Source organism: Clytia hemisphaerica, unplaced genomic scaffold (genome assembly GCF_902728285.1).
Source record: "Clytia hemisphaerica strain Z4C2 unplaced genomic scaffold, Clytia hemisphaerica genome assembly, whole genome shotgun sequence".
Taxonomy (NCBI): Eukaryota; Metazoa; Cnidaria; class Hydrozoa; order Leptothecata; family Clytiidae; genus Clytia; species Clytia hemisphaerica.
Genome location: NW_027103309.1, coordinates 536,901 through 559,190, shown reverse-complemented (window position 1 = coordinate 559,190; position 22,290 = coordinate 536,901). Strand labels below are relative to the sequence as shown.

The 22,290-nt window shown below is 34.7% G+C and overlaps 4 protein-coding genes across 4 annotated transcripts; 2 read left to right on the top strand and 2 right to left on the bottom strand.

The window, feature by feature from the left end:
• Positions 1-75: 75 nt before the first annotated feature.
• Positions 76-4,018, bottom strand: LOC136812886 (uncharacterized). The gene is made up of 3 exons (XM_067069416.1): positions 3,273-4,018; positions 2,140-2,399; positions 76-1,307 (listed from the first exon to the last, which is right to left on the bottom strand). Exons 1-3 carry the CDS (start codon positions 3,817-3,819, stop codon positions 93-95), a joined length of 2,022 nt encoding a protein of 673 aa, XP_066925517.1. The 5' UTR covers positions 3,820-4,018; the 3' UTR covers positions 76-92.
• Positions 4,019-5,029: 1,011 nt separating this feature from the next.
• Positions 5,030-9,910, top strand: LOC136812898 (uncharacterized). Its single transcript, XM_067069424.1, has 3 exons — positions 5,030-6,436; positions 7,096-7,355; positions 8,461-9,910. The coding sequence occupies exons 1-3, from the start codon at positions 5,491-5,493 to the stop codon at positions 9,670-9,672; spliced, it is 2,418 nt and encodes an 805-aa protein (XP_066925525.1). The 5' UTR covers positions 5,030-5,490; the 3' UTR covers positions 9,673-9,910.
• A 1,117-nt stretch (positions 9,911-11,027) lies between these two features.
• On the bottom strand, positions 11,028-21,594 carry LOC136812656 (uncharacterized). Its single transcript, XM_067069183.1, has 3 exons — positions 21,349-21,594; positions 11,827-12,144; positions 11,028-11,517 (listed from the first exon to the last, which is right to left on the bottom strand). Exons 1-3 carry the CDS (start codon positions 21,553-21,555, stop codon positions 11,080-11,082), a joined length of 963 nt encoding a protein of 320 aa, XP_066925284.1. The 5' UTR covers positions 21,556-21,594; the 3' UTR covers positions 11,028-11,079.
• Positions 14,429-18,927, top strand: LOC136812645 (uncharacterized). The gene is made up of 5 exons (XM_067069175.1): positions 14,429-14,808; positions 15,158-15,287; positions 16,301-16,330; positions 16,858-16,983; positions 18,406-18,927. The coding sequence occupies exons 1-5, from the start codon at positions 14,461-14,463 to the stop codon at positions 18,888-18,890; spliced, it is 1,119 nt and encodes a 372-aa protein (XP_066925276.1). The 5' UTR covers positions 14,429-14,460; the 3' UTR covers positions 18,891-18,927.
• Positions 21,595-22,290: the final 696 nt, after the last annotated feature.

Genomic DNA, 22,290 nt, shown 5'->3' with positions numbered 1-22,290 from the left:
GGAATTTCTAAAATATTTCTATTGTAATACTCCCGAAACAATCCCACAATGCATCGCTTTTTTAGAAAAATCAACAACTCCGATAAGGTTTATTACTTACAACAGCAAAATTTCCTCAAATAAGGGAATTGTTGTTGAATACATTTCGGTTGATCTCCATATAAATTAATTCTACTGAAATTTTTTCCAACATTGACTTTTTTATTTTTCATATCATATTCTGCTGTTGCTTCAAAAAGTCCTCCACAAGGTTTTAATTGAATTAAAACTTCAAAAGTCTGAAAATCAGATGTAATTTCATACTTGGATAAACGATTTTCAATTCTTTTGCTAATTTTTTGTACTTTAGCTAAAGATAAAACTTGGCATTGAGATTTGCTGACAGCGTTGGTGTCCAACTCAAGATTAATATGTTCAATGATTGCTTTTGTTATGTTTTGAACAATGGGATTGCTAAAGTTCTTGAGAACTTTATATTCTTGGCAAACACACCAGAAAGAATCAACACCAGCTTCACCACATTCTCGATTCAAAGATACAATATCTGTAAAGAAACTACGACCAAATTTATGTTTTGGTATCTCTCCGCTTGTGAAATTTATCAAATGTTTTAGAGTTGCATGTATATCATAAGGTGTTGTTAAGACTTTCGAATTTCGTTGAAGATTTTTGATTAAATCTGGATGTCTTTGATAGAAGAGTGGTGGAAGAGTGACAGCCATAAATGGAAGGCGTTCTTCAAGTTTGCCTTGAGTGGTTTTGCGAAAACTCCCTTCTCTCATACCATGATCACCAAAGAAAATGACAGCAGTAGATTCCAATCTTTTCGATTCGTTTAAATAGTGAAAGAAATTTATAAAGCCATCATCAAAAATTTGAACACGCTTTGGTTCATTATGAGTGAGAGCAGAATTTATTAAAAATACTGCACTTAACTCTTCGGTGTATTCCTTATAAAAGTTTTTAGTATAATCCATCCCGAATGTGATGGGGCAGGTTTTTGATCTATGTTTTTTGATTTTCTGCAAATCATCCGTCTGGCGCCACCAAGTGCGCAGATACTTCAGCGTTGGTTGCTTATTGAATCCTCTTAACCGGAAATTGAAAGCATTAATAGGTGGCTCATCACTCGAATGAACTGTGGCATACCCATTCTTGGTCAACTCTTTTAGAATTGAAGGCCATGAATCAATACGCCGAGAACCTCTGATACCACGGCGTCCTTCAGGTTTTAAACCACTTGGTTGATTACCAAACATGATAGCAGATAATTGTGGTGTAGTGGCATCTCCAACGATAGTGTAACCCTAAAAAATGAGACAAACGTACAAAAAGGTTCTCTAGCACAATACACCTTTTCGCGTGGTCGCGTGGTCAGGCAACTATTTAATTATCCCCCTAAACTCGATCCAATTCTTCTTTGACACACTGGGAGGGTTTTAGTGGACGAAAAAAGGCCTGTGCGGCAATTGGCGGCTACGGTCGAAAAGGTGTATACTAGACAACTAGTTTCAAGAAACAGTAGACTGTGGAATGTAAAGTAAATAAATGAAACGATAAAGAAGGTCCTTGACCGAGACACTGAACTCAAGAAAATGATGAAATGATTTGTTAAGCAAAACAACAGAAACAGGTAAATGTCTAGGTACTACTTTTGTCTCCCGAATAGACGTCCCCCCCGCTAATTATTAAGAGCAAAAAAAATCCATCCCCCCCGCTCTTATTAAGACCCCCCCCCCCGCTAATTAAATTTGAATAATTAAATTTTTCATTACAGTGTAGATAGACCTTAAACTTGTTAAATTTTCCTTTTTGTTAGTATTGGTTCTTATTTTACGTGTTCATTTGTTTGTTTCACTTTTGTTGTTTATGTCTTCAAATTATCCCCCCTCTTATTCCATCCACCCCGCTTATTAGAATTTAGAAAATTTTCCTACCCCCCTGCTTATTCGGACCCCCTCCCCCCGTCTATTCGGGAGACAAGTTGGTTATAAGCTTTAGAATACAGCTTTGCGGGGGCACATTCAGAATTTTCACAAAAAGCTAAAAAACTATTAGATTTATATTTCCCAACCTCGTCCCCGTGTATCCCAGGCTTTATTTACGTTACTGATTGATCGAGGTTGTAGATTTCCTTACATCCATGATTGTAGTGTAAGGGTTGTTTTGAAGAAATTTGTACGTTTTCGGTATATAACGTTGTGCGCATGCGTGAGATACTGAATCCAACATAATCATCATAATATTGAATTGACTTTTAACGGGATCATATTTCCGGAATTCTGGTCCTTCCGGATTTGGTTTCTTGACCGGATACATGTGGTATTCAGTATGTTGATTTATGGCAGTTTCTTGGATATCGATTTTGATGAAATCATGCTCCAGTTTGTACTTCAATACTATAAGAAAGAAAACAACAAATATTTGATTAGATCTCTCTTGTTGATTCGGGATCAGCTTAGTACACCAAGCTCCATATCTAAAGAATTGGCAGAAAGGAAAAGTGGAATGTCCTTAATGATATTTTCATGTTTACCAATTTCAAATCACTGTATCTTTTGTCGTACTCGAACTGAACTGACGAATGTATGAAGTCGTTATTATGGTCTATCCTGATTCACAATGATTCCTAAATATGAGACAAGGGTATATGTGATACCGTCTATTAGTTAATGTTCTAACAGACCCGGTAGAATTTCATCAGTCAGTGGGAGTAAAAATAACGGACTGAAACTCGATTGAAATTGATATTCTCAATTACACCCCTGTCTCAATCATCCTAAATGGCTTGGGAATTCAAGAACTGTTTTTTATTGTCGCTGTCTTTATTCAATTTATATCTCAATTCACAAATGAGTGCAATAAAAATTTGATTACTGCAGTGACGTAGGAAAAAATCATGTACTGAAACCATGTACTGAAAAAAATCATGTACTGAAATCATGCCACCGGGGCACTGAGACAGGGGTGTTCAATTTTTTATAGCTTGGTATTTGAATTCTATCCTTCTAAAATTTATAGGGGGTGGATGTGGAAAAAATAGGGCGATACTTTGCATTGGGAATCGTTTTATTTGATTATTTTCAGCAGGGATAAAAATTCTAGCATAATTTTCCACTAGGAACAAAATTTTGCCTAAAATCACCTGGTCTGTAAACAGCAGGTCTAAATCACCTGACCTTTATTATATATCCCTGGACCATACGGGATTGAGAAACTTCGTCCATAGGGTCCAAAGGTCAGTGGCCTAAATAATAGGATGGCATGCTTACCTTTCAGTGTTTTATTATTAACGTTGCTATAAATGAGTTGATCTTTTAATTGGTTATAGTCATCATGTACTCTTAAAATATAAGTCAAAGTTATCAGCGCAATGTTCTGCAAATTATCCACAATTAAATAACCATTTTCAACACGACTTCTCTTTGACTTGATCATACATTTTTGATTTGCACCTAACCGTTTGACATATGGTAATGCTTCCCGATGAAATGGATCTAGTTTCGGTATCCGGCATTTTAAATTATCCGGTAGTTTCACAATTGGTGTTAAATCTACGTCCTCCCTTTGGTAACCTTGTTGACGGAAAGCAGTTCTAACCACGTGACTAATATTGTTGAAATTCGTCAAAGAAAATCCATTAGTATTGTTCCGTATTTTCCTATATCTGGTGGCTATTTTACAGAACAGGTTGTGATTCAATTCATCCATGTACTGGCATCGTTGACCATCATGATGTATTATATTTAAGATTACAAAAATAAACAAAGATATGATTGTAACTTTAACTGCTCGCTTTTGTATAAAAGCTGCTACCATTTTGAATATGTCTATTACTCCTTAGATCCTCAGAATGCTCATAGATTTGTTTGCGTCACTTTGAGCAATTTTTCTCGTTTCTTATGTTAAGAATTTAACTGCACTGTAATTTCCCCGCAAGCATGAGAGTGCATAAAAGAGCTAAAAACTTCTGCAATTCATTGGTAAACGTACTCCGTCTCAAAAGTTATACAAAGTTACAGATATGTACTAAAGAAACTCCTTTCAACAAACGAGTCAAAATTTTTGTGTAAAACTATAATATATTGTAAATATTTTAAGAATCTGTAAAATTTCAATTAAAATTCAATAGTTTTGAATACAGTTTTTTTTAAAGAGACGAATTTATCGACACATTGAAAGGGAAAGACTGGTGTGTCATAAATTAATTATAAGGGTGAACAAATTTCATTGAAACTTTTACTAAAGTTTAAGAATTTAAAGATTTAGCCCTGCAGTACTGATCAGGTTTTTACTCAGTTTCAAAGCTCAGTTATACATTTTTAGCTGGCATTAGTTTTGCATGGTGGGAGGGGGGGGGTTGACACAACCATCTATTAACTCTTACAGAGAAAAAGATTGGGAGTCTGTTACAATATTTTCTCACCAATTTTGTTTGATTTTCAGCAAATTTTCAACTTTTGTGACTTGGAAACTGTGTCAGACAGTGACTTCCACAACATTTTTTATCACTGTTTTCTACACGTTTTTTGAAAGAACAAACTATATGAGGAAAAAAAAAAAACATGTAAGGCTTCAATGGCCAAAATGCTAAGAACAAGCTAAGAAAATTTAAGGCTTTGAGGACTCGAAAACACCTGATTTTTTAGGAAAATTGGTAAAAATGGCAACAAAAATGAGGAAGATAAGAACATTTTAAGAATATTTTTAGGCTTAAAACTAAAAAGTAAAGAACATTCGAAGGCTTCAAATATTTTTGATGTTCTTATAAAAAAGCGTTTATTTTTATAGGTATAATTTCAATTTAGAGTTTCCGAAGTTAATTTCAATGGATTGATTTTAAAACGGGTGACTAAAAAGGGTAATCACAAAAAATAAGTAGAAAATTCAAAATAAAGAATCATGAAAATATTAATTTTTCAGTAAAAATTCCATCAAAAAAAAATAATTTGGAAACTGACTAACCAAAAATGGGTTGGCTGTCGCAAAAAAAGAGGAAAATTAAAACTAAAGTTGTTAAATCTAATATCTGAAGATACTATTTTTAACTAAGGCATTGTTTAAACGATTTTATAATACTTCCCATATCGACAATACTGTGTGAAATTATCTAGTGAAAAATACTTCTTAAAATATTTAACCTGATCTCCATGGTTACATTAGAAAGCCATGTGGTACGAATCTTCTCACAAACCCGATAAAAAAGGAACTTATTTCTAAAGATGAGATACTTAAAAATATCAAAGCAAAATTATGACCGTTGATAAATCTTTCGAAATTGAAGCATTAGTTTGTTTCTTGGTTTGGTTTGAAAAAAATATCTTCGATATAACATTACACTACTTTGTATGAAATATTGTATCGGTATACCTTGGTTATAAATTTCTGGAACAAGGGAAGCTTTTTTGTGATTGATAAAACTAAGTAAAAACATTTTGGCACTACTTTTGAAGAATAAATCGTTTTCTAAAGTAGACAGGCATACATAATATGGTTATTGCCACAAAGAGAAAGATCACCAAGATATTCCTCATATTTTTGGTCTGTGTTATCGCACTGAATATTTTTTACTACGATTACCAAATATGCAGGAAAGCTCAATCGTCGTCCAATAGTATCTTCTGTCTGGTGGTATCAAGATATGTCAAAGTACGAAGTCAAGGACTTGGCAATGCTTTAAATGTAACTGGTATTGTAAACAATATCCGAAAACCAGTTAAAGATTACTTGAAAACACAACACCTTGATTTAATCTTGAAAAAGGAGATCTTAAATGGATCTTTAGAGTCACCAAAAGTCTCAACATTGAGTCCCACAATGGGAGTAAAAACTATTACTAAAGACACAAGGCAGGCTGAAAAATTAACACCTAAAAATGAAGCAAGAACAGAGAAGGAAGTTGAAACAGATCTTAAGAATACCTCACCAGTGATGACAACCACCTCAACGACAACTACGACCAGCCCAACGACGACAACAACGACTAACCCACCCACAACAACGACCACCCCACTCACAAAAACGACCACTTCAACGACAACAACGACCACCCCACCAACAACAACGACCACCCAACCCACAACAACGACCACCCAACCCACAACAACGACCACTCCACCAACCACAACAACGACCCTCGCGATAACATTATCAACTGAACAACTTACAACTCCAACCATAAACAACACTTTAAAATGTCGTATCCCAAAACTGGATCCTTTCCATCGTGAAGTCATGCCATACGTCCGTTGGAACTGGATTAATGATACTTGCAAAATAAAGCAGGAGAAAAGCAGAGTTGAGAATGGAAAATTGATTGTGAATCTAGAAAATGTTGTTGAAGTCAATTTGAACTATATCATACGTGTAGACGATTACGCAAACAAATTGGAGAAGCATCTCATTTATAACAAGAATGTCAGTAATAATGTAAAAGGTATATTTGCAAAATTGAAAACTTTGAAGGCCTAGTAATTGAAATAGTGTCAATCCACCCATCCCAACAAAGGGCCCTAATAGTGTCACAATAGAAATATGAGGTGGGAAAATTACCATGAATTTCATAGAAAACTACGCTGAAGTCTCAACCCATATAGGAGAGGGTCTATAAAGAGATAGTTCAGTTGTAAACATATTTGTGAAGAAATTCAAAGAATTTCTGTCCAACTATCTTCTTTCAGAAGATTTGGGTGGCAGAGCAGCATATGCATTTCGTCCTTATTAGGATCGTCAGCACTGCATACTACCACTATATATAGTATATATATATATAATGCGCGAGTGCGACTTTTTGACATCGCGAAAAACGTGATCTTACTTTTAGTATTTCTTATAATTACGATAGCCATTACTGGCATAGGCAGTTTTAGACCCTGTCGAACTTATCAGATGAAGAGATTTGTAATTGTAATTTCATTGTTTTTTAACGAGCGTTGCATATTTCCCACGTACTTGCTCTAGTTTCTGGAATCCGCCAGTGACTGGCACAGTCAGCGGGAAAAACCTCCATGCTTTTGCAGCCATAACTTGAATTTCCAAAATTACCCAAAATGTGATACTGTACAGTATACTGGTATTTCAAATTTTTTTTTTTAGAGCTTTCATACAAACTCGAGCATGATTTTATGAAAGTTGACATCAGAGAAGCTAATAAAAAACCCATATCCGAATACCACATGTATCCGGTTAAAAAACCAAATCCAGAAGGACCAGAATTCCGGAAATATGATCCCGGTAAAAGTCAATTCAATATCATGATGATTATGTTGGATTCAGTATCTCACGCATGCGCGCAACGTTATATACCGAAAACGTACAAATTTCTTCAGAACAACCCTTATACTACGATTATGGAGGTAAGGCGAAAATAAAAAAATGTATTGTTTCCGGAATGCGGGTGAAGGAAAAAAGCTTTCATGCAGCCGGCCGGAAAAATATTATTTTTGCTTTTTTTTTTGATAACTTAAGATCATTGAAATAGAAATTTAAAGATAACTTTTATGTAGAAACAGTATGAAGTAAGCTCTGAATACTAATGTATCAATACTAACGAACAAAAATTGATTTACACGCGGGAATATCTAACCAAATGGCCTTTGATAGCTTGAACGGTCAACTTGATTTTCTTTATGATGAACCATATAGATGAGAAAGAAATTGAGAAATAGAAAGAAATCCATATTTGTTTCATTCACCAAAAAAGTAAAGATTTATCTTATCTTGACAATAGTGACATTGTTGAAGTTTGGACTGGTTCGAGAACAAAGGAATTCAAACACCCAGCCATAAAAATATTGGAATATCAATCCCCATCGAGTTTTGGTCCATTACTTTCACCCCCACCGGCTGAAAAAATTCTACCGGGTCTGTGAGAAGGGAGTGTTTTATACCTTTCTATATTAGGTTTCAATTAAAACAGCTTGATTAAAGTCTCTTTTTGGAACTCACTGCAAATGCCGTATAAAAATATCACGTCGTACACAAATCCTAAAAAATAGGGTATTAGGAATTTTTGTTAAGGTCCACGACTTGAATTTGAAAGTGGGGGGGAGGCAATGAATATAAGTCTAAGGAGGTGCAACCATGATTTCCTTACTTTGCAAAAACGTGGGGGGGGGGTTATGGCCCTGGCTCCCCGGTGGCGTGGGCCCTGTTGTTGATTAGAAGATGTTCTTCCATTCATAATTTTTTTTTCATAAGAACAAACTATATAAGAACATAAGGGGCTTCGCTGGCCAAAATATTAAGAACAAGGTAAGACATTAAGTAGAAGGCTTTGTGAACCCTAAAACAACCTTATTTCTTAAGAAAATGGACAAAATTCCTAACAAAATTGTGAAAATAAGAACATATGTTAAGAAAATTTTAAGGCTTAAAACTCCAAAAGTTAAGAACATCCAAAGGCTAAAAGAATTTTGGATGTTGTTATGAGTAAATGTGTAATTCTAATTTTAATTCTAGGGTCACACGATTGTTGGTGATGCTACCACACCTCAACTATGTGCAACGTTCTTCGGCGATCAACCAGAAAATTTGAAACCAGAAGGACGCCGAGGATTCCGAGGAGCTGAGACTATCGACAAATGGCCATCCCTACTCAAAGATTTGGTGAAAGATGGATATGCTACTATGCATTCTGAAGATGAGCCATTTATTAATTCGTTTAATTTTCGTTTACATGGTTTTAAGAAGCAACCGACTTTGAAGTATCTTCGGCCGTGGTGGAGGGAGTCAAATGATTTGCGAAAAATTAAATATTGGCGTTCAAACTCTTGCCCAATAAACTTTGCGATGGATTATACTAAAAACTTCTATAAAGAGTACTCAGAAGAGTTAAGTGCAGTATTTTTAATGAACTCTGCTCTCACTCATAATGAACCGGAGCGTGTTCAAATGCTTGATAATGGCTTTATAAAATTCTTTCAATATTTAAATGAATCGAAAAGATTGGAATCTACTGCCGTTATTTTCTTCGGCGATCATGGTATGAGAGAAGGTGGGTTTAGGTCCACTATACAAGGCAAGCTTGAAGAACGTCTGCCTTTTATGACCATTACTCTACCACCAATCTTCTACCAAAGACATCCAGAGTTAGTCAAAAATCTTCAACGAAATTCAAAAGCCTTAACAACGCCTTATGATATACATGCAACTCTAAAACATTTGATTCAGTTCACAAGCGGAGAGATACCAAAACATAAATTTGGTCGTAGTTTATTTACAAATATTGTATCTTTGAATCGAGAATGTGGTGAAGCTGGAGTTACACCCTTCTGGTGTGTTTGTAGGAATTTTGCACCTGTTAAAAACTTGAATGATCCAACTGTTCGAGAAATTGCCACCGCAATTACAAACAGTATTAACGAGGTAGTCTTCAAGAACGAGATTGCTAAGCCACAATGCCAAACGTTATCTTTAGATCAAATTCATAGAGCCAGTAAGATGATACGAGCTGCCAAAGACGATGGAGCTTTTCAGTCTTACGAGTTAGTCTTAAAATTGAAACCATGTGGGGGACTTTTTGAGGCAACAGCAGAATATGATATTAAAAATAAGAAAGTCAATGTTGGAAAAAACTTTAGTAGAATTAATTTATATAGAGATCAACCGAAATGTATTCAACAACAATTTCCGTATTTGAGGAAATTTTGCTGTTGTAATGGACAATTCTAATATTTTTATTTTTATTATTTTCAAAATATATTCGTTTTCAAATATGAGAAACACATATTAATTTTAACTTAGCTACAAATCTGTTCCAGTTTATAAATTTTTTTTTTGTAAATACTCCCTGAGAAATATCATTTCGTTAAATTCGCGAATATCAGATTTCAAATTATTTTGTAGGAATTAAAATCCATTCACTTTAAATGTGCACTAACCTCTGGTTAAAATGAACTTTTATCATTTGGAGCTAGCATGAACATATAAACGACTGGACATCCATCTCCTTTGTCTTTTTGTAGAAAGGACTGCTAGCTTCGTTGCCGCCTCGTTAAAAGCATAAAATGAAACAATAGATTTTGATGATATACCACTTGGGAATACGTTGCTAACAACGTCAAAACTTCGACAAAAGTCTCTGTTGCTCTACTCTTCTCAAGTCTTTTATCTATATCATAACAAAGATAACAGAGGCAAAATCATCGTCAGCTTGTCAAAACTCCGACTAATATTTCTAAATTTTGACTTAAAAGTGTCTAATAATTTTAGAGAGTGTCACATTCTAATTTCGATATTCTTATGACACAGGCTCTCAACTTTGGCAAGCTATTTTTTTTCAAGTCATAAAAAAAATTATTGGAGTGACAAAAGGGATTCAAAAGTATACACGCAGTTGAAATTCTGCATTTTAGAGTTGAAAATGTTGATAAAATATATTGCAAACTTGTGAAAAAATTCGAAAATAATTTTTTTGTACACTAGGAGTAATGTTCAAGCTCTATCGATCCTTTTACCTAAATAATTCAAAGAAATAAAATTATGACGGAATATTGTCGGATTTTTTATACCAATTTTGAAATACAGGCGGCAACGAAGCTCGCTTCAAAGAGACAATAAAAGATCGATGTCCAGTCGTTTATATGTTCATGGAGCTAGACATCTAATTTTGGTAGAGAGGTACTTTGAAACCTCCTGATTTCAGTAATATAGTGTTTTTCCCTTAAAGTTCTTGAATTGAACTATAGTGCAGATTTAAAGCAAAGCGACTTTAGATTGCAAACCATTACTATAGAATATACTTAATTTTGCCTTGTCTTAAAATTGCCATTAACAAAAGATAAAAAATAACAGCTAAAACGGGTGTAGCACTTTTTGGTAAACTAAAATTTCAGCGATGTTTGTTTATACTAGTTTTTTTTGTCTTCCACAAAATACATCCAAATTGTATGATTTTAGGAGACTCACCCCCGCGAATACCTCTTCGCAGGAAACTTGCACCCAGGGATTTCCCCCCCCCCCCGAAAAATTGCCCCAGACAATTCAAACCCAGTCATATTAAAATAAAGGGTGATTTTCCCCAAGGATAATATTTCAACTGATTCTTTAGAATATAAAAGCAACAGAAGCAAAGTTCAATCAATTCAAGCACATTTGAGGTATTCCAAACCAATTGTTCTCCAAACCGTTCCTTGGAAACAACGCCAAGTACCATTGTTCATTTTCGGTCAATTTCGATTCATAATCTAGCATCTCCCAATGTACAATCTGTTTCTGATTGAATGAAGTCTCTTGCCAGCCTTCTAAACCATCAGATTCATAAAAACTCCATACAGGTTGCATTTCATCTTTATTCACAATAACTTTCCATTTCCATTCAAAAATGACCGTTGTTGAGCTAACAGCATCGGTTTCAAGATATGTGTACCAGTCTTGTAATGAGCTATGGCTATCTTCAATAGTGGTCACCTTAATCCGAATGTTGTTTTTGACATCGTATCCAAAAGGTTGGAATTCGTTTAGTGTTTCATTGTAGCAGACGACTTTCTTTTTCTTTTCGTTGAAATGCCCATAATACTAAAATTCAATGAAAATATAGCTGAGGAAAGTTGAAATAAAATACGTAGATTTTTCTTTTTATAAGAGCAAACTATATTTAAGAAAATAAGGCTTCGATAGCCAAAATATCAATAACAAGCTCTAAAAGCATTTTAAGGCTTTATGGAACCTAAAACACCAGGTCAAGTTAAGAACATTTTAAGTACGTTTTTAGACTTAAAACTTAAAAAGTTAAGAAAATCCGAACGCTTCAAAAGTCTTAGATGCCTTTTTGATGTTCTTATAAAAAATATGAAGTGACATGCTTTCTTCAGATAATATTCTCACCTTTAGGTAATAACCTTTCCTTCCATCAGGAACAATGAGCTCAAAATTTTTCCAAGTTCCATTTCTCAATTTATTAATTTGCAGATATTTTCCTTGATCAACATTCTGTTTAATAACACCTATGCCTGGGCTGTAATCGAACACTCTGCTCTTCCTTGTGTAATAGCTTATACGAGTGTGCTCCGTATAACGGAATGTGGCTTTACGTCTCATTTCCGGTGGTTTTATGAATACGGTACAGGGATTTTCAGATTTGCAAGCTTCGTTGTATGTACATCCACAACGCATTTCGATCGGACATTCTTCACTATGATGGTACTACAAAAATGGTAAACAGATATTGAAAAAATATAAATTATAAGAACCTTGAGAAAATTTCAATTCATGAACCTCTTCCTGACAGGTTGGACAAAGAAATTTACCCCAGGCATTGTTAATTTCCTCATCTGAACAATATATTTCTGAAAGCTAACTTATACTAGACTATGTTTGGGCTATGCTAGAAAAAATGTTTTATTACAGGCTGAAAAAGTTTTGTTTTTTCAAGAACACAGCTACAACGACCTACATGCTTGTTCAAGACAAATCCAATAAAATGAAAAATCCGGTACCAATATTGTAAGGGTACATAAGTAGCTAAGTTTCGACCCGTGTTGCTGGACTGACTTATGTACCAAGAAGAAAACAGGGTCACCTGCAACACAGGTCCACCGAAGTGGTCATCAGCAGCTAAAAGTAACAAACATTAGACTTGAACTTCTTGGTGTCACTGTGGTATGAAAATGGGCTTTTCCAGAAAAAAATCGTGCACCCCCTTTTGAGGTCCATTTCCGTTCCAAGGGGGTAAGGTTTGAAATGCAGTGGAATTCCATAAGGGTAGTCGAAAATCCGTCAAAAATAAGCGGAATTCCAAGGGGGTAATGATTGAAAATTTGTAAAATTTGGAATTCCAGAGGAGTATGATCCTAAAATTGCCTTGAATTCCAAGTTGGTAGGTCACAAAAGGTGGGACCTCCTCAACAGGGGGTGCACGGTTTTTTTCTGGAAAAGCCCAATCTTTTGGAGGCACTTGGTGGCAAGGTGGTTTTTGTGTGGTTTAAGTTTGAAAATTTCCGGTGTCAACATTCAATTTCTTATACACAACACATCTTTTTGACCTTTCTCACAACTTGAAACGTCATAACGACTTATAATTGGCAATTAGATAGAAGAATTTGACTCTCACGGGAAAGTTTTAAGTCTCTTTTGGGAATTGAATGAGTGATTTTTTATATAAAACGCAATTAAAATGTATCGAAAAATCATTTAATGAGGGAAGGAGAGTGAACAATAATATCATTACTGCGGTCATAGCTAGAACACGAGAAATCAGCAAAAATCTGTTACTTGTATATCCAGTGTATAATAAATCCTTGGTGAAACCCACACAAGAACTTTCTTTCTATAGAAGTGATACAACTCGATACTTTTTTTCTGGACGCCCTGTAATTTGGTTTACCATGAATGGTTTTACTTCAAATAAAAAAACCCAAAAAATCGACAGTCCAATGAAATAAAAATCCAATGGGTTAGAATAAAAGTCAATTTGGTTTAAGTGTGCACTGATCTTTGTTTTAATTGCCACTTTTCAATTCAACAATTCCTTCAATTCTAGCAAATTATATCACGTTGAAAAGATAATTTAGAGCATTATAACTCCTGAGAAAAATAACTGAAGAAATTAGAAATTAGATTAATACATGTGCGATAAAATTTCTATTATTGGTCGTCAGAGGTTGATATGTTCTTTAAAAACTCAACCTTGGATACTTCAGGGTAGGATAACTAAGGTTGGTTTGCTCACTGGGTCTGTGACACGGAGGTGCAGCAAATAATACAAAATTAATTGAATTAATATTCATAGGTATTTTGATATTTGGTGACATCACCGTGTCATCTACGGCTAGATGCTCAAAATAATTGAGAGAAAAAAACACTTTTTCAATTTAAAAACAATGCTGAGACTGGAATTGCTCAATTTCAAGCAATTTAGGGGTCAAAGTAATTAAAAAATACTTAAAATACCTCTATTTCACTCTATAAATAAGAACAGGATAAGAACAATTTGAGGCTCAAAATGCTAAAAATAAAAAAAGCCGAGCCTTATAAATATTTTACTGGATTTAATAAGATAAGTAAGAAATAGTCTACCACCATGACCAGTGACGTGGTGGGAAAATTTCTCTGGGGTGGCCAAGGCATTTATGGCGCCCTTTTTAAAGATTTTTGTTTTTGGCGCGCCCCTCTCTATACGCTCATTATGAACACAAAAAAGGGAGTGTGCGAGCGAAGCGAGCCAGAAAATTTTGAGTTTTTGAGGTGATGAGGGGCGCCATTTTTGTTTTTTCATGACCATGACACTGAAAAAATTGCGGATGTGTAAATACTCATTCATTTTGTATGGTGAAGATATCAAGAAAAAATGAATAATTAAAACAGCAATACATTCAGTGTTCACTAGATAAATATTATGTACCAATCAAAAAATAATAATTTCATTACAAGTCAAGGGATATAGATTTGAATTTTTTTTTTTAATTTTGAAACTTTTACGAAAGAAAAGTAGCAAAATATTTTTTTACGCCAATAGCTATCATGCTTTTAAGTTTTCTTCTCAATCTTTTACTGTTACTTGCCAAAGCTGACAGAGAACCATTATGGGAACCAAAAAATAGTCAGATTTCAGTTCACAAAGGATCAGCTTTGGTGATAGTCAACCATATGAGATTTCGAGATTTAAAAACCGGATATATGTGGCGCCACTTTGGCCTGAGGCATGAGGCTAACGCGATGGCTGAATGTGCAGCTGCTTGTATGGATACGGATGGTTGTGTCAATTGGGCCTTTTCAGATGACAATAAATGTCATACTTACAATTTTGCGTTACGCACAAGACCAAGGACCACATATTGCGGATATTGGGGTAGAACATTTGAGATAAAGGTATAAAGTTTTTCATTTATGAGAAAATAGGATATTTTTATGTTAAAACCTGGGATCATCAAACCCTGGAAAGATAATTTTGATAAGAATAAAATCACCAAGCTTTCAAAAAGACTAGAGAATGGTCAGGTCGTAATATATGGCTTTGAAGGTGTGGTTGTATTAATTAAGTGAGTATTTTATTTTTTTTCTCTGCTGGGTTTGCCTGGGATTCGCAATCTCTGCTGCATTCATATTCATTCACCAACTCACGATCAATGTTTTATAATTATTCACTGCCACGATAACATATTGTGATATGGATGTATTTCTGGAAATTCTCTAATTTTTTATAAACTTCTTTTTTAAGAATCCATGCACTGAAAATTTGAATTTATGCGAACATGGCAGTATTTGTTCACCAGATCGTAACACCAAAACGTACCAATGCATCAACTGCTCTCCTCCCTATACTGGAAAACATTGCAATGAAACTAAAGGTATGAAATGCCCAGCTGGCACACAACGTTGTTTCAACGTTTATCTAACGTTCACAACGTCCATATAACGTTAACTGAACGTTGAAACAACAGGTACCTGTTTAAAAACACTCCTCAAACATGACATAATCTGAAGGACATTCCCTAGAAAATAAACCTAATAAACTATTATCGTGAGTGTATCACCCGGAGGGGGGGGGTACTTAGGTAAAAATGGGTTCTGGGTATGTGCGGACGGTAAGGGTCGGGTTTTTCACCTTTCAAAGTCTTTCTAAGAGTCAGAAAATTCACAATTTTTAGGAATCTTTTTTTATTTCAAGTGAAAAAATTATAAAAAAGTCTCTCTAAGGGTCACTTTTTCAGCAAATATCAATCTCTCTAAGAGTCGGTTTTCGGAGGTCCCATCAGCACATACCCTTCATCCACCAACCCTAGTACCCCGGGGTTTATCATCAGCTTTTAATATTTACGTATTCGTGCTCCTATACTAGCTACATCACTGTCTCGCAGCGCCGGTGGAACCTTTTTCCTCTGTGGGGATACTAATTCCTATTGAAATCCTAATGGGGATAGAAATTCTATTGTTATCGGTTCCAAGGTTAAAAAACCCAGTGATGATAGTTTTGGAGTGCAATTTTTAAACATGGAATTTCGAGTGGGGATGAAATATCAAAGTCGATTTCCTAGTGGGCTGAAATTCAAGGGTATTTTCCCATCACCGGAATTTCTGCTTAATTTTCCTATGGGGCTGGGTCCAAGTGGGTCTGTGATACAGGGGTGTCTAGCTGCGGTCTTGTAGAGGTCTGCGATTCAGATTAATCAGTAAAGCCAATAAAACAGGGATTATAATGGGGACGAGGTTGCTTGAAGTTGATAAAAAAATCTTTCTTTACAAAAACCTTTTTCAAGATCTGGACGAAGAATTACCCTACCAACAGCCTCGAAATCCAAATTGTGAAATGGAAGATACAATGAAAAAGCTAATTTGCCTATTCTTTTCATTCTATTTTCAGAATTAATCGCTCCCACAGTTTTACATGATGGTAAGGAATTGTTTTGGAAGTGTTGAATCTTTTCTTTCCTTGTGTCGGGCTCTTTTGATCATAAATATATCATCGATCATCGTCCCCAAGCATAGGGCTGAGTAAAAGCCATTAGATAAACGAGTACTGTACGAAATGCTCCCGGGGGGGGGGTTACTTAGGCAAATGGAGGGTACGGTATGTGCTGCCCTTAAGGGTACTTTTTTTGGATTTCCAAAGTCCCACTAAGGGTTGTAAAATTTGCAAAATTTTCCTTTGTTTTCTCCTTTTTAGTCCCGGTAAGGGTCCAAAGTTCGATCAAAGATTAAATTTTTCTGATACAGCACCTTTTTTAAACACAATCACACAACTTTATTGTCACCCCCAGTCCTATTAGACGAGCACGGCCCTTGAAAAATTGAAATTGCATATTTGTCAGATCGTTTATTATCACACATCCCTTTATTAGCGCTTCAGAGTGGACTGCAGAAAAAAACGACGATCTGATTTCAGGTTATTTGTTTCCCCTTTGTTTTTTATTACACTAGATATTTTGTCGGGTCGCAACAAGTCATGTCGCACTTTATGGTACCATTTCGATATACCGAATAAATGGACCTCTTATTTCACACATCCTTGGAACGATGAACGAAAAATCAAAATCAAATGCCTTAGTAAGTCACCCAACAGGCACACAACGTTGTTTCAACGTTTATAATATCTAAGTGGGAAACGTACGGGGGGGGTCGCCAACGCTGAAAGATCGTTGAAGGCATTTGAAGCAACGACTATTTATCATTTATTTTGTTGTTGTTGCTCTTGCTCTCGTACAGAGCTGTTGGTTCTACAGTGCAGTCTCTATAACTCGAACACGTAGGGGAACACAAATTTGTTCGAGTTAAGGACGCATTCGAGTTATAGAGTAAGATTTATAAGGCTTTGTTAACTGAAGGGGCATTAAAACTTGTTCGAGTTAAGGACGCATTCGAGTCATAGAGGTTCAATTTAAAGAAGCTCTACTCCATATCTAAAAAAGTGCATAATATTTTCGACAATATTTTCACAACTCGTGTGACGTGGACAAGTAAGATAAACTCTAGCTTTGAAAAAAAGATTTCATCATAAAGCAAGCTCTTGAAACTGCTTTTATTAAAGTGTTAGCAGAAATCAATGTAAATTACCATTTCATGTTAAAACTTGTTTACAAGACATTGTCTAGTGAAGGGACAAGAAAACTTCTTCGAATTCGAGTGATAGAGGTTCGAGTTAAAGAGACTATTATAAATTGTTTTAAATCGCGAGAAATAAATGACACACGAAAATTTGAATTTAATATAGTATACGGCAGTATACGGACAAAATCGAGCAAAATTAGTAAATAAGGTGAATAAAAAATTTGAAAATGTAATTTTTTGGTGTTTTTCAGCCTTTTTGAGTGATATTAGGCCAAAAAGTGAGTATTTTTGGAAATAAATAATTTTGGCAATTTTTCTTTAAATTTAAATTTAACGGGTACTTTATTTACCGAATTTTAATCAAAACCGTTAAATCCGCCTAATTTCTTAAAACTACAATCATGGTCGAAATATATTGAGAATTCCGGTTATTATAACGTTTTTCAAGATTTAAAGTTTCGGCGAGAAAGTCGATTTTCAGATGAGATGGAGGTTTTTATAAGATACTTTGATAATTGGTCATTTGAAGTAACACAATTGTTTTAATTACTGGTTAACGACCAACCAAATCAAATAAGAGCTTGTAAAAACTCCATCTCGTCCCTCGATTTTGGGCTATCTCTTTAATTTACTCGAATATTTCAATTTGGGATGGGTTGGCAGACTTCTAGGCTATATTCTGAGCCTTATTGGACTATTTTTGAACTATTGGATCCTTAGATTCTAAGTTCCTAAGTCAGAGTTAAAACTCTACCCTTCGAACCTACTTTAGAGCACTTACAAATCGATTGTGGTTTCAAAACTTCCCGGTGGATTTCCCTTTTTTCTCAAATATTATGACCTTGATTGTAACTCCCAGCTGTCGATATTCACGATCTACAAAAGTTTCATTGATTGTAATGTTTTTTTTTCTCTTTTAAGGATATACCAGCATGATAACTAAGGTTATGAACGACGACAAGCCCGTTACAGACTTGACAGCTGACCACTTAGTGGACGGGCTTGACTTGACGGTACCAAATTTCAGAGCATTAACTTCCTTTATACAAGCCTATGAAAAATTGGTACAGTTCGATACACTCGTTCTTCAGTGTTATCGGCAAAATATGACTAATATTAAATTAAAAAGCGTATACTTCCATTTCTCAATTCTAAATTATTTTATCAACGCAACTAATACACGACCAGAATTCGCTGGTAAATGGTGGCTGATAGTTGACAACGAACCCTGGAATGGGGCAACATCTGATGGTTTTATATCCAACAGCAATGTTGATGTCGAAGAGAGATTCTATAAGAATTTATTCAAAGCCAGTAATGGACTTGAAATTACTTTCTCAGATAATCTTGGCAAATGTTTATCTATTGAAGATGAATGGCGTTCCTATACTGTGCAAACTCAATAAAACTGATTCATAACTTATCGATCATTTTTTTTCGATCCAGCATTAATTTTTATTTAATTTTTATTGTATTTTTATTGACTTTTATATTATTTTTATTGATTTTTATATATTTGCACAATATCTTTTAGCGATTTACACAAAAATACTAATTTTTGGGGGTATCAAGCAAAGTTTCCGGAATTTTATAACTTTAAGGTAGAGTTGTACACGTCTTTATTTTATAAGAACATCAAAAGTTTTGAAGCCTCATGAACTTTCTGAGTTTTAAGCCTAAAAATGTTCTTAACATGTTCTTGTTTTCACCATTTTTTGAGCAGTTTTGCCCATTTTTCTAAGAAACCAGCTGTTTTAGAGTCAGCAAAGCCTTAGAATGTTCTTAACTTGTTCTTAAACTGACGACAAAACACAGAACCCTTCGGATTTTCATAACTTCTTGAGTTTTAAGCCTTAAAATGTTTTTAAAATGTTCTTAATTTCGCCAATTTTTTAGCATTTCTGTGCAATTTCCCTTAAAAATTGGGCATTTTAGAGCCCATGAAGCCTTATGTTCCTAGATATAGTTTGATCTGTTAAAAAAACGTGCACTAGCAAGGTGATAGTATTTTGATCCCAACATAATTCCAAAGTCACGTGAATTAACTTGTCTTGTAAATGACCTGGTTTTTATTAGAAGAGAAGGCCATATCGTCAACCTGGGTTTAGGTCCCAGGCAGAAAGTAGGCCCCCCTGAGTTTTAAGTCCTCCCAAAGATTCATGAAATGCTTGGTAGTCCTCAGGGCTTTCGAGAGCATCTTTCGCGTTCTATGACGTGTTTAAGACGGATCTGTAATACTATATTACACCTATATAACACACGTAATAGAAATTATCTTTCAATGTTATATGCATGTTAAATATGTTATTTTATACCCAGCTGGCACACAACGTTGTATCAACGTTCATCTAACGTTATATGGACGTTGTGAACGTTAGATAAACGTTAAAACAACGTCGTGTGCCAGCTGGGTACAAAGAACACGTATCTAAAAACTATTAATCAGTGCGATATTATTATTTTCACAAGAGTTATTCTTCTATCTTTAATACTGATACGATAACAAGGTAAACGATGTTATCGTCCGTTACTAGTACAGTGATAGTAAAAGCGGGGAAACATGGTGGTATGGCGTTATGGCGGTAAACGGAAAAAAACTAGTCATAGCTTTCACTAAATGCCCACGCAGAAGATCATGTCATGCACTTATAAAGCTTTTAATGCTTTAAAGATTAAAGCATTAAAAATAATCAGGAATAATTGATTGATTTAATTATTGAATGATTGATTAATTGATTGAGGCATATGCTTGAAAAAAAAATTATATTCCGCAGCTGGAAAAGCTTCCCAAAAATATATTTCAAAAATTATGGTATCGTTAGCTTACTGGTTTTCTCATCTCCTGTTTGTTTTTTTCTCCCAGTTTCTTTCTTACAACAATATATATATTTTTAATTTATTGATTTATTTCTGATTTATTTTCGATTTATTGATTTATTTCTGATTTATTTTTGATTTACTTTTGATTTATAAAATTGTGTACGAGATTTATTTTAGTGATTTGCCCCTCGTGCTTGTTGAGAACACCCCCAAAGAAATGGATATGCAAAATTAAGCTCTTTCTCCCTGTCCATCTGTTTTCGGGCTAAAGTCAAATACTACCTACCATATATGGAAATTATGTTGATATTTTAAATGACTAGCCCGCAGTCTTTCGCTCCTTCTTACGGGGTCCACGGATTGTACAGCTATTTAAAAATTGAACAGAATATAAGATCTAAAGGACAACATTCTCCTAATACACTTTTCTCGAGATGCATAAATTTATTGTTGTCCTCGTTTTCAAACAGATTTCATTGCTATGAAATTATACATTTAAACCAATTTAAATTCCCAAAAGGCAAACATTAACTCTAAAACAAAAGTACTTGAAATTCAAAATGTCTCATGAGGTGTAAACAACACAATTATCATTGTGAATGTGTAATTTTATGAAATCTGTTTGAAAACGAGGACAACAATAAATTTATGCATCTCGAGAAAAGTGTATTGCTTTTTGTTTTGTATATTACCAAAGATATTACGCTCAGAACTTTTGGGCATTTTATTGAATAGACTCGGCTGGGGAGATTTCCATGCTTCTCTATGATCACCAAAGGAGATTATGAAAAGCTCAACACTAAGCTTTTTCAGTATACTGTTAAAACCAGCAGTCAATGCTTGCTCACCCGAGCCGCACTGATGAGTCCTGGGAAGGATGAAGCACGTGTCTGCGCATTAGCATAGACAAGACAAGGTAACTACCGTGTCATGAAAATCTGCTTTCTTACACCAAATTTTGTCTACGCTACAGCTGTGGATAGATATTTATTGCGAAGATATAATGTTTTTCACATGCATAACTTTAACATACAACATACTTACTTCATCGTCGATAACAACTTCGTAACCAGTTCGATCTTTGGTGCAAAAGCGTTCTGTTTCATTTAAACCACTATTATACCCATAATACAACGGTACTTGTAGAGGTAATGCTCTCACTTGCCCATGTAGTCGACCATAATCTTCTAAGCATAAAGTATGAGTAAACGAGGCAATGAAAATTAATGATCGGAAGAAAATCTGATCCATTTTCGGATATACTCAAAAGAAAGATTACTAGACTAGAATTCAAACTGCCCTATTGACAGCGATTTTATACGAAATAGCGTCATAGGTCATCAGATACATGACATCCAAACAATGTCTATCTGACGTCCATTACATGAAAATCACAGGACGAGTTTTTAAAAGCTCTTATTTGATTTGGTTGGTCGTCAACCAGTAATAAAACACTTTTGTTACTTTTTCTTAAGAGCACGTCATTTTTATTACTTCAAATAACCAATTATTAAAGTATCTTATAAAAACACCATCTCATCTGAAAATAATGTTCCAGAAAAGTCGAAACAACATGTTTTGCTCCAGATGAGAAAATGACCAGAATTATAAAATAATTATAAATTTTTGAATCTAAATTATGTAAATCTAAATGATGGAAATCTAAATGATGGAAACCCAAATCATGGAAATCTAAACTATGGGTATTTCAACCTTAAAGATCTGTTTGAGGACATGCATCTCTTTATCACCATATAGCGTATCAAACTTTATGAAATATTGTGGTGTTTTAAAATTAAACTGTGCTAATAACCCTCATAGTCCCACTTGGAGATATTCCTATTGGAAAAATTACCCTAAATATCGTCCCCAGTGGAAATTATACTCCGATTTTTGTTCCCACTGAAAATAATCAATGAAACAATTAAACTGCAAAATATTGCATGCTATTTTTTCAATCCTAAGTAATTTTTTTCGACTTGAAAA

What these genes read in the sequence shown, in the direction of transcription:
- LOC136812886 (XM_067069416.1), bottom strand. Translation starts at nt 3,819, where the DNA reads ATGGTAGCAGCTTTTATACAAAAGCGAGCAGTTAAAGTTACAATCATA. An exon ending in TAATAATAAAACACTGAAAG is followed by an intron (nt 2,400 to 3,272) that starts GTAAGCATGCCA and finishes TCTTTCTTATAG; the next exon opens with TATTGAAGTACAAACTGGAG. An exon ending in CTTACACTACAATCATGGAT is followed by an intron (nt 1,308 to 2,139) that starts GTAAGGAAATCT and finishes CTCATTTTTTAG; the next exon opens with GGTTACACTATCGTTGGAGA.
- LOC136812898 (XM_067069424.1), top strand. Translation starts at nt 5,491, where the DNA reads ATGGTTATTGCCACAAAGAGAAAGATCACCAAGATATTCCTCATATTT. An exon ending in TGTCAGTAATAATGTAAAAG is followed by an intron (nt 6,437 to 7,095) that starts GTATATTTGCAA and finishes TTTTTTTTTTAG; the next exon opens with AGCTTTCATACAAACTCGAG. An exon ending in CTTATACTACGATTATGGAG is followed by an intron (nt 7,356 to 8,460) that starts GTAAGGCGAAAA and finishes TTTTAATTCTAG; the next exon opens with GGTCACACGATTGTTGGTGA.
- LOC136812645 (XM_067069175.1), top strand. Translation starts at nt 14,461, where the DNA reads ATGCTTTTAAGTTTTCTTCTCAATCTTTTACTGTTACTTGCCAAAGCT. An exon ending in GTAGAACATTTGAGATAAAG is followed by an intron (nt 14,809 to 15,157) that starts GTATAAAGTTTT and finishes TTCTTTTTTAAG; the next exon opens with AATCCATGCACTGAAAATTT. An exon ending in ACATTGCAATGAAACTAAAG is followed by an intron (nt 15,288 to 16,300) that starts GTATGAAATGCC and finishes TTCTATTTTCAG; the next exon opens with AATTAATCGCTCCCACAGTT.
- LOC136812656 (XM_067069183.1), bottom strand. Translation starts at nt 21,555, where the DNA reads ATGGATCAGATTTTCTTCCGATCATTAATTTTCATTGCCTCGTTTACT. An exon ending in AAGTTGTTATCGACGATGAA is followed by an intron (nt 12,145 to 21,348) that starts GTAAGTATGTTG and finishes CCATTTTTGTAG; the next exon opens with TACCATCATAGTGAAGAATG. An exon ending in GGAAAGGTTATTACCTAAAG is followed by an intron (nt 11,518 to 11,826) that starts GTGAGAATATTA and finishes ATTGAATTTTAG; the next exon opens with TATTATGGGCATTTCAACGA.